General features: G+C 39.6%; 2 protein-coding genes across 2 annotated transcripts; one reads left to right on the plus strand and one right to left on the minus strand.

The window, feature by feature from the left end:
- The first annotated feature begins 28 nt into the window (after nucleotides 1-28).
- On the plus strand, nucleotides 29-4,121 carry LOC126593450 (beta-glucuronosyltransferase GlcAT14A-like). The gene is made up of 4 exons (XM_050259529.1): nucleotides 29-795; nucleotides 938-1,013; nucleotides 1,219-1,334; nucleotides 3,564-4,121. Exons 1-4 carry the CDS (start codon nucleotides 291-293, stop codon nucleotides 4,082-4,084), a joined length of 1,218 nt encoding a protein of 405 aa, XP_050115486.1. The 5' UTR covers nucleotides 29-290; the 3' UTR covers nucleotides 4,085-4,121.
- A 988-nt stretch (nucleotides 4,122-5,109) lies between these two features.
- Nucleotides 5,110-8,500, minus strand: LOC126593451 (FT-interacting protein 7). The gene has a single exon (XM_050259530.1). It carries the CDS (start codon nucleotides 8,393-8,395, stop codon nucleotides 5,366-5,368), a length of 3,030 nt encoding a protein of 1,009 aa, XP_050115487.1. The 5' UTR covers nucleotides 8,396-8,500; the 3' UTR covers nucleotides 5,110-5,365.
- Between the last annotated feature and the right edge of the window lie 2,972 nt (nucleotides 8,501-11,472).

Below are 11,472 nucleotides of genomic sequence, written 5' to 3' on the forward strand. Positions count from 1 at the left end.
CTAAGCCAATTAACCAACGCATCACCAGAATACTCATTAAAGCCTTAAAAGGTCTCTCCTCACCCAACAAGAATAGACCGAGTGATACACCATACATCGCCTTCTCTTCAAAGCAAGGAACCCAAACTTTTATCTAATCCACCCCACAACCCCCAACACACACTTCCCAATCTCTCCTTTATTTTATTCTCCAACCTCATTAGCTTTGCAATTAGCACTCTCTCCCCTTAACCATTTTAACTACCCCCTCTCTTTCTCTAAACATTCATCCATGCCCAAAATCTTCAGCAATGGCCATCAAAGTTTGTGTGATATCTTTCCTCCTAACCTCAGTTCTCTTCTCTCTCCTATACATCCCAACTAGGTTAAAAATCCACATCCACAACTTCAAGCCGGTCATAAACTACTTCAACTTAACTACCATATCCAACACCAGCAACACCAAGCCATATCCAGTGACATTTGCTTACCTAATCTCTGCATCCAAGGGCGATTCCATGAAGCTAAAACGCATGCTGTACGCCCTATACCATCCTGGAAATTACTATCTAATCCACATGGATTACGGTGCACCAGAAGATGAGCACAGGGACATTGCTGACTTCGTGGCTGGAGATCCAGTTTTTGGGCAAGTTGGTAATGTTTGGATTTTGGGAAAACCTAATTTGGTCACTTATAGAGGACCAACAATGCTTGCTACTACTCTTCATGCGTTGTCTTTGCTCTTGAGGACTTGGGATTGGGATTGGTTTATCAATCTTAGTGCTTCTGATTATCCTTTAATCACTCAAGATGGTATGGTGAGTGCTTTTTGTTTTTTGTTTTTTGTTTTTGCTGCAATTAAATTATTTTTTTGTGTTGGGGTTTTTCTTACTTAATTTCTTGCATCCTTACATTTTTACTTAATTAATTATTGTTAAAATTTGTTTAATTTCAGATACGATCCATGCGTTTTCTGATTTGCCAAGAGATCTCAATTTTATACAGCACACCAGTCGCTTGGGTTGGAAGCTGTGAGTCTTTCCTTCTTTTGTTTAATTTAGTAATTTCTTCTCCTACAATTTTTGTTTAGCACTAAACTAATTAAGTTTGACTAAAACAATGTACTCGTTCGTTCTCCGCTGTTGTTAAGATCAAAATAGAATTATCACTCTGATTAAAAGAACAATTAGTACTTCCGTACTTGTACATTGTTAAAACTAATTAGTGATCTTGCAGGAATAAGAGAGGCAAGCCAATGATAATAGACCCAGGACTGTACAGCCTCAATAAATCAGAGTTGTGGTGGGTAATTAAACAAAGGGCTCTCCCAACTGCTTTCAAGCTTTACACAGGTTCAACCCCATCTCCCAAATCTTTTCTTATTAAGAATTATTAATTTCGTTAATTAAGTTGATAATTATAAATTAGAGAAAAACCATTAGCAAATAGATATCTTTTTTCTTTTATTTGTGGGTAATGGTACTGCAGTATCACGTGAACTTCTGAACAACACGCATGTGGTTTATGCATTTTGTATATAGTTTATATAAAAGAAAACTAATGAAAAGGGATTGAAAACTTTGAGTTTTAATGATAAGAACAAAATAAAAAGTAAAATGAATAATAGCATGTTTAATTTTTTAGTGTAAAAATATGGTTTTTTGTTAAAGTAAACAGTACTGTGAATCTTAAAGCTGAATGAGCAAATTCTGCGTTCTTTTTAAATTTTTTTTTTCAAATACTACACTAAATTAGAAACTATGAAGGAGGGTTTGAACCAGAGAATAATGGGTTGAAAAAGAATGTCTTAACCATTATGACAATCCACCGTTTACAAACTCGTCATACTAATTGAGGATTAATTTTCCTTGGCAAAGAAAAAAAGGCATTATTTAAAGGTAGCCATTTATCAAATTTTACTGAACCAAGTATTAATTAGTACTAATTGATTATTAATTTTTCAATGTATTGTATATCTCCTTCTACCACTTATATCATATCTCTATCATCCAAATAGAATACTTTTATATATAAAAAGGGTTTTTTTTTAGTTAGAATGGTCTTTGAGATTTAAAATCGATGGAAGTGATCCTTGAGATTATCCATCGTCAATTATTTTGGTTATTTTGTGAAACACTTCCGTTAAATTGAGGGTATTCTTGTCAAAGCAACTCCTCCACTTGAATTGACGGTTTCTTCAATTTAACGAATATTTTTCACAGAATGATCAAAATGATTAACAATATTTGAAACTATTTTTATGAATTTTAAATCTTAAAATCAAAATTAAGAGTTATACAAATTTCAATAATTATTTAAGCTGAAAAGTCAATAGGTCAACATTAAGCTAATTTATCTAAAGGTCAATACAAAACTAGGGCACAGAACATTCCAGTTGGAAACCCATGATGAGTCCATAACAAGACGAAAGATATGATTAAATTTATGGATTATAAGTAAGTTGTGGTCTTTTCGTTTGGCGCGTACTTCAAATGTCTTTTTCACCCTTTTCTTTATTTCCACTTTTTGTGGTAGGTTTGTGTGACAGTTCATATTTATCATGGGAGGATATTGTATGCATCACGTTTCTGAAGAACATGCTTTGGCATTTTTGCTCTCTCCACCGAAAAATTGTCGGCTGGACCAAACTACTGTTCAACACTCCACACATCTTAATCGCAACACAAAAAATTAGATTTTTAAAAAGATATCGACAACATGGCCATAAAATATTTGGCGATATCGCAAGAAGATATTGCAGACATTAAAAACAAATCATTTCAGTGATTGAGATTGAGATTTGAAAAATGATCGTTTAACTAATTTTCCTAATTTTAAACCCAACATTTTCTTGATTAACCTGGTTAAGAAATTAACTTTCTTGTTTTGGGGCGTAAATCTGGTTGAACTCTTTTTGCTGCATGTGGTAGTATGGTGTAGATAGAGTAATAAGCACTGGTTAACCAAAAAGAGTACTAAGCATTGAAGAGACAGCAGAGCTATGTCAGACAACAGACACCTGCAATCTGCATGCACCACACATCTAAATGATAAGGCCTTTATTTTACTGGGAATGCACGTGTTCTCTTGCTTCTATAGATTCTTTGAAGGAGTAATTTCCAATATTTACCCTTGTTTATTAATTAAACACATAAATAAATCAATGGCTTGCAAATATGGAAGTTTATATATTCTATTAAGAAAACATTGAACGCACTCTCATTTTGTTAATTAAAATTGTAAAATATTGGTTTGGACTTTGGAGTGCCCCTAGGGTTATGTATTTGAGCTGCCTTTATTTATTTTTAATACCGGATTAAGCCTTATATAGTGGGTTAGCTAAATTCGTTTTCGGCAAAAATAGAATCTAAAAACTCTTATTACGAGTGAAGAAGAATAATACTACTAAGCTGTAGTACTAAATGACTAAATTTGAGGTTTCTTTTACTAATAGAATGACGTTTTTGTACTGCGCACGTTGCTGTGAGATGATCGGCAATGTGGTTCCAATAGCAACACTCTTACTAAAATGACCATATACACTTATTTATATTGATAATTGTGTCTTGCTTTCAATCCAGGTTCAGCTTGGACAATTTTATCAAGATCTTTTTCCGAGTACTGCATAGTAGGGTGGGACAATCTGCCAAGAACTCTCCTCCTCTACTACACTAACTTTGTCTCATCACCGGAAGGCTACTTCCAAACGGTAATATGCAACTCCGAAGGCTACAAGAACACCACGGTCAATCACGACCTTCACTACATTACATGGGATACACCTCCAAAGCAGCACCCGAGGTCTCTTGGACTCAGAGATTTTAGAAGAATGATTCAAAGCAACCGTCCATTTGCTCGAAAGTTCAAGAAAAACGCCCCGGTTCTAAACAAAATCGATCGTGAACTTCTTAAACGACATCGCGGACAATTTGCTTATGGGGGGTGGTGTTCTGGGAGTAATGGGAAGACGCAAAATGTATGCTCGAGTTTGCAGAGTGAAAACTATGGCGTTTTAAGGCCAGGACCGGGGTCTAGGAGGTTGAAATCTTTGTTAACGAAACTCCTCTCCACAAGGAACTTCAAGAAACAACAATGCATATGATTCTTTTAGCCAAAATGAATAAATTGTATGCTTGTAATTAGTGTTCTACATGATTTTTTGAAATTTGGGGTTTTTTTTTATATTATTTTATACAGAATTCTAAAAGGCGGTAGACGTGTGGCGGGCAGAAGTTAGGCATCTGGGCGGGGCACTAAACAAGCAATTGAACACATTATATTGTCCTTCTATTATCTGTTTAGTGTGTTTTTTCTTGTCCAACAAAATTATTAGCGTCTTACAATTTAGTGGGCCTCAAATATTTGTTTGTCCAATTACATGGATCATATGCAATAGTGTTGGGATGACTCAAGACCAATATTTTAAAGAAAAACTAACGAAAAGTCCAAAAAAACTTATCTTTTAATAAAAAGTCATTTTTAAAGGTATAGTGAATATTATTAGTGTAAGGTATAAATGTGATTTTTCGTTAAAAGTGAACAATACCGGAAATGTTTTGTTAAAACTCTCATATTTTAAACGTTGCCCCATAATTTTCAATTAAGGGATTAGGGTTTGGTAAGAGGTTATCAACTTTGTTAGTTAAGATCATTCACTTTTGCATCGAGTTTTTTTTATAGCAATCAGTATTTGATTTAGGGTTTAGGGTTAGCATCCAACAATACATAATATCGTATTTATTCAAAAAAGTTATGAGAGTTTACTTGAAAATTTTTGGTTGAATCATTGAACTTTGCCTGTCCAAAATTAGTTTACATTTAAGGATAATGTTAGGCCAACCAAATTTGCAAACCAAATGACGTATCATCAGTAAGAAATAAACACGTTAATCAACACTTAAGAAAAAATGCTTCCTAAAAAGTTTAGTCTCTTTAGCATTACTCTTAAATTAATGATTTTCAATGCTATAACCAGCTAGGGAGAAGAAAAAAAAAAAAAGACATGGAAATTAGAGCATGATCACTGATTTTAGCCAACTTTAAAAGTGGATTAGACAGTTGCCTGCATTTCTTCATATTATGGAACCTATACCTAATTTTGAATTTAGATGAAATCGCACTCAAGAGTAAATTAATTGTATAGTCCACACCCGTAGACAACAACAACGGTCGTTTTACTTGCACCTTTTTCAGCGCATTATTTCAAGTTACAATTTGACTAATTAATAAAAGAAATCTTCATATAAAATACCCATGAGAAATAAAAAACAAAAACAAAAAATGTAATACATCATCAGCTTGCGGCAAGCAACTTAACTAGTAACTACGTACTTCACCAAGAGAGTGCAACAAAAAATTCACCCCATCATACAGATGGATCACCCTACATTATCTGGTCAGAGAGCGACGGCAATCGCCGGAAAAAGTTTACTGGAACCGACGGCATGTCGTCACGGAACCGTGGGTGGCGCAAGTAGTAGAACCCTGACCCTAACACAAAGGCCTTGAAAGGAACCATGTAAAACACCAAAGAAGCTACCAAGCAAAACACCACAAATATTCCCGTTGCCCTTGGGTCCCTCCAATTAAACAGGGCTTCCAAACGTTCCCCCTGGGCTGCTACGTCACCCAAAAGTGTTTGGGCCCTACCTCCGAGGGCCCGCAGTCGATCATATCGGATACGAACTATATCCGCCGGTCGTGTGGACGGAAACCCGTCGAGCTCCTCATCCAGCTCGTCCGGGCTCACCGCATCGACGTACGACATCCTTGGGTCCATATTATGTGGGCCCCGTTGACGATACCGCGATCGTACCAGTAGGATAAAAAAGGCATACATGAATATGGTGGGTAACAACAAGTGCGGACAAACTACAACCGCCACAAGCAACAAGTGCACTAAAACAGTGGTGGGCGGGTGCAACCACGTGCGGATTCCATCGAGCCAACGGGCCAATGTTGCCGCACGTGACAGGCACCCCACCACTCGAAACCAATTGGCCTTGCTTCTCCTCATGCTCCACACGTGTGTGTCCGAGTCCAACATGAACTGAACCACCTCTTGTCCCAATGGCGGCTCGGACCTCGCGAGCCGAGCCGTAACAATCCGCATAGCCGTGTGCCTCAAAATATCTTGCTGCGCCGGACCTAGTGGGCGCACGTAGTGCATCCTAGGAAGCATTGGTGACGTGTAAGCTTGGATCAGACTAATCCACGAAGAGCATGAGAATCTAACGGCTATCTCAATCTCTCCCATTTTCTTGGCCCCACCAGGAAGCAACACTGTAAGGGAATATGAACTCATGTACACACGATTAACATCCAAAGTCGATAGCCGCACACGGATCTTCCCGACCCGAATATCCTTCTCGGGTTTTCCCGCTTCATCGTGCTTGTACCTTCCGTTATCAAAAACTCCAATAGTCAGAACCGTACAAGGATCGTATACGTCCCAAGTGTACTGCTCGTTCCAGCGTGGATTAAACCGGTCGAGAATGGTTCGGGTCCGGACCCACTTCGGCCCGTATTTGGCAACCACGTAAGTATCGGTGGTCCCACGCACGCCATTTTTGGTCTTCACCGGTAGCAAATTGGTGGCCCCGCGAATACCAACTTCCAGCAACCCAATCGGCGGTTTCGCAAGCTGCTTCGCCGCCGCTCTAACATCGCTGGTTACGTGCGCTGCCTCGTCCAGCACGTGATACCCGCCTTCCAAACAAACTCGCAGGTGTATTCTTCCCGCGTAAGGACGCTCCTCGTCGCCGACCAAATTGAACCACATGGAGTTTGGCTGGGCCCGATCATCGATCCTCCTCTCAACACTCGGCACGTGTACTTTGGCATGGCCCACAGACTGCCCATTAGTTACGTCTTCAACGGTCAAAAACAGAAACGGCTCAAACGGCTCGGCTGCCACAAACACCAAGTCTTCGTTCCAAGTTGGGTTGGCGGAGCTCGAGGACGTGGACCCTACGGCGGTCCTACTGGTCTTGAAAAGCTGTGGTCCCAGCTGGGCTTTCACGTAAAGTTCGGGATTTCGAGCCTTGGGTTTAGCTTCGGATCCCGAAGCTAGCTGCAGATCCTGGGTCTGGATGACCGTTAGTCTCAAATACCAAAGCTTTGGAGACAGATACACCTTGGCTCGGGTCTCGGGTATCAGCCCGCCTGAATCGGACTGCCACGCCTCCTGAAACGCCTCGTCCGCCTGAGTCCCAATCCACACCGCCATCATGACGTCATTTCCCGCCGACTTCTCGGACTCCAGAGTGTACCATTGAGGAGCCAGAGGACTGTCCGGGGGGACTCGCTTCGGCACCTCCTGCAGATCAAAAGACACGGTCCCGAGGCAGCTCTCTGTTTTAACCGGCGGTTCGTTTTCCTTCTTCTCCTCCGCCTCCGCCCATACGGAAACTTCCAGCGACGTCGAATTCAATCCTTCCTTGTCAAAAGCAAATACTTGATCCCAATCTTTGCCGTCAATCTGAGTCTTGGTCTTGATGCTGTGCGTTCCGATCGCCAGCTTTGCGTAAACGGATTCGGTGCTGGTAGTACCCGCATTTACTCTCTTGGATTTCACGACCCGGACATATAGGAACGGCATACGGTCGACGAGATCGTACGCGCTCCGGCTCCGATCCCGAACCAACGGCTGAAGCTCGAGCTCGCTGATTCCGCCGTTGATCACTTGCGCGTTCTTCTCTTTCTCCGTTTGCTTTGTTTTCTCCGCAACTGCGTACGCAATTGGCGGATTCTGAACCTCCGGTGGTGGAGCTGGTGGTGTGGCAGCAGTTGAAGCCTCCTCAGCCTTTTCCGGTGGATTCGGCTTCTCCTCCGGTTTTGCCTCCTCTTTAGGCTTTTCTTCTTGTTTATTGTCAGTCTCCTCTTTCTTTTCCTCTGTTTTCGCCGCAGCAGTCTCTGATTTTGGATTCTCGGGATGCTTCTCCTCCGTCGCCGGCTGAGTATCAGGCGCTGCCTCCTGCTTTTTCTCCTCCTCTGCCGGTGGGGGCGCGGGAGGATCTTCGTCAATGTAATAAATCTTCAATCCGACCTCGCCCTTGATCTGAGAAAACACGCTCCGCTTCTCCAGCGGAAAGTATACCAGGGCCGCCGCATCAGATTTCACAAAAGTATTTCCCGGAATCTTTACTTTTCCGAGAAAAGTGTTGCGCTTGGCGGCCTTCTTGTCGTTGTAGATGTTGATCTCGAGGATCTCGGTGGCCATGGATTCGCTGTCGTTGACAAGAAACTCTAGCTTCTCGTCCCACTCAGGGTTGAGATCTCGCTGCTTGGTCTTCGTCCGCCGCCGCTGCCCGTCGAAGTCGACGATCGCGTAGGCGCTCGCTGTCCCCTGTCCGTCTTTCGGCATTAGGTTCTTGGCGTTGCACACTTCCACGATCAGCTTGCGGGTCGCCATGTTTGTTTCCAGAGACAGAGAGGAGAAAAATTGATGAAGATTTTAGAGAGAGAAAATGGTGAATTTTAGAGAGAGAAAGAGAGAAAGATGAGTGAGAGCGTGTTACTGACCTACTCTTATAAAAAAGAAGAGGGACCGGAAAGTTGAAATGGGTTTTAAAAAGAGGTTGGGAGAGCGGGGACACGTCAGCAGGGCTAGGTAAGACAAGGTTGGCCACGTGGCGGGATCTTGGGGGGCGAGAGATATTGGATGGATTGTGGGGGCAATAGTAGCGTGGGGGTCCTGAGAGGGCTGACCACCGTGCCTGGTGCTGCTCTCTGCAGAGCAAGAAGGGATTTTTTGATCGGTTTTTATCAGAGGGATAATTTTCTGATTATTTACAAATTTTGCCATTTATTCTTAATTTAGGAGCCAGTACTTAACTATTTTGTTTTTAATTTTTTTTTCTGCAAATTGAAATCTCGTTTGAAAAAAAAATAAACGAAATAGTTACTAAACAACAACTTAACTACTAATTTTTAATTCTTAAACATAAAAGTACATTAAACAAACTAATTAATATCGCGTCACATATATGAATGAATGTTACAAAAATACACAATGTTGTGAAGTCGTTCAATAGGAGACCAACATCTGCGATAGCAAGTTTTCTCTCGCATTTGATTACTATTCCTTAGCTTTTAAGGAATCCATTCATCGTGGTTGTAAGTGACGGATTTTTCTCACTTGATAGCACATGATCAAGAAGAAAGATTGAGAATAAGAACTATCTAATTTGATTCATTTCCAATAGCTATGAGATGATTATCTTCATTTTATCAACCGATACTTTTCTTACACTTGTAGTTTTTCAAGGCTGAGAATGAAGCCATGTAACTTCTCCATCGAGAATTTAAGTATTATACACGTGTGTCAAATTTACAAAATAAAAACAACATAATACGTAAAATGACATTGTAGGGTATGCATGATTTATTGGAGTAGTTACATCTTACATGCAGTAGGGCATGCATGATTTATTGTCTGCAATTTTATTTTTTTAAGATGCACAATTCATATATATATATATATATATATATAATTCTTTATCTTTCTACAACGGCTTTATTTCACTGAACATTGCATTCTATTCCTTTCTTTTAAAAAGGTACAACATAAGCCAAAATCTATCTTATTTTCATGTCGAAAGCATACATTAGCTGGTTTTCTGCTACAATTGTGTTGTTGCAAAAGGTTTTTAAGTTGTAACTGGGACATTACCATTTGAGCAGAAATATTTACCTTCTCGTTTAGTTTTTTCAATAAAATGACAAGGAAACAAATTCGAACATGAGATAACTTCGAAGATAGTCGATATTGAAAACCAGAATCATACAAGCTTTTACCATTTTGTTTTTATGAATGCATTTACCAGCATCAACACATACAAAAAGTGAGTGTAGCTAGCGAAGATGAGAATACTTCATTGGATGTGTGACTGTAAGAATGTGAGTATGAGATAGAGGAGTTTTAGGACCGGCTATATGTGTTCAATTGGATAGAAAAGTCTTGTTAATAAAAGGAATGCTAATCCCTTATGAAGAGGGATTCTGTACAGCATGAAGATCAGAACAAGGAGACAAGAATTTGTTTCCTACATGGATTTTGATAGGGAATCCTAATCAGTTATGGTAAAGATTATATGTATATATATAGTGGCCTCTCTTCTCACAGGGGAATGCTCATATTCTGGACTTAATCCTATTTATAAGTCGAGCTCTTGATAACCTGCGAGAGAAGAGAAGGTACACTGAAAGTTTGCTGCTATGACTTCGGGTTCTGCTACAAGTGCAGGTATGTTCTTCTTGCTGTGTTTCTCAGATACATAAATTGAATATTTCTCTCTAAGTTGTAGTTCATGTTTTGGTCTTGGTGATTATGATTAAGGGTCTTACATGTGGTATCAGAGCCACAAGACTTATCAACATGAATTCAATCTGTAAAGAAGAAATTTTGTATGTTACTATAAAAAAAAAAAAAAAAAAAAAAAAAAAAAAAAAATTTTACTCTTATGAAGAATCGAAGTCTGGTTCTGGAGGAAATAAAAGAAGCGTTGGTGATAATGAACCGTCAAAGGAACCCTTAAGTTATTATTGAGTGAAGGTTTTCCAGAATTGAAGAAAGCAATCCTTTCTTCTATAAACATCGATCTGGGTTTTTCCTTTCCAAAACTAAAATCTTCTATTTTCAAATTCTAAATCGCTTCCGCTGCCCGATTCGTGAATTTGAGTTATGCAGATTAAAAGGTATGTTGTTAATTGCTTTGAATCCTTTGAAGAAATGTAAAGATGAATGTGTTTACTTTCCCAGTTCATCGACTGCAAACGTAAGTCATATGCAGATGTATTTTGATCTTTTAAATTAGAGATACAGACATTATTAACCATTCGGTGCTTTCTTTGATCACTTTCTAAAATGCCTTTTAAATGTATGAGACACCATTAAACCATTTGGTGTCTAAGGATATATGGCAGATATCAGCGGATCGTTTTTCAAGTTCTTGCTTAATCATTCCACTCTATGTATGCTTATCAACAGATTGTTGATTAAGACTATATATATGGGTCTGTGATTATAGTCATGATGTGCACAATGATGTTGAGATGAAATCAGGAACTAATAAGTTCAAATTGTGATTTCATTGCAGGTTCATCATCTGCAATATCGTTCCGGACTATGAACTTGGCAAACATTCCTGTTCTCACAGGGGGAAGCAACTACAAGAAATGGAGACGTGAGATTGGGCTCTTATTGACACTCAATGACTTTGACATAGCCCTTGAAACTCCCAAGCCGATTCTGACTGATCAAAGTACAAGGGCTGAGAAAGCTGATGCAGAGAGATGGGTCAGAGCAAACAAAGTGGCACTTTCTATACTTGAAAGTGCCATGACTGATACTGTTCGCGGTGGAATCAAGAAGCATGAACTAGCTATTGATTATTTGCAAGCAATTGAAAGAAAGTTCAAAGAATCTCAGAAGGCAGAAATCAGTCACTATATGGCAATGCTGACCACATACAAGATTGAGGGCATAGG

This window comes from Malus sylvestris, chromosome 12 (assembly GCF_916048215.2).
Source record: "Malus sylvestris chromosome 12, drMalSylv7.2, whole genome shotgun sequence".
Taxonomy (NCBI): domain Eukaryota; kingdom Viridiplantae; phylum Streptophyta; class Magnoliopsida; order Rosales; family Rosaceae; genus Malus; species Malus sylvestris.

What these genes read in the sequence shown, in the direction of transcription:
- LOC126593450 (XM_050259529.1), top strand. Translation starts at nt 291, where the DNA reads ATGGCCATCAAAGTTTGTGTGATATCTTTCCTCCTAACCTCAGTTCTC. An exon ending in TCCTTTAATCACTCAAGATG is followed by an intron (nt 796 to 937) that starts GTATGGTGAGTG and finishes GTTTAATTTCAG; the next exon opens with ATACGATCCATGCGTTTTCT. An exon ending in TGCTTTCAAGCTTTACACAG is followed by an intron (nt 1,335 to 3,563) that starts GTTCAACCCCAT and finishes CTTTCAATCCAG; the next exon opens with GTTCAGCTTGGACAATTTTA.
- LOC126593451 (XM_050259530.1), bottom strand. Translation starts at nt 8,395, where the DNA reads ATGGCGACCCGCAAGCTGATCGTGGAAGTGTGCAACGCCAAGAACCTA.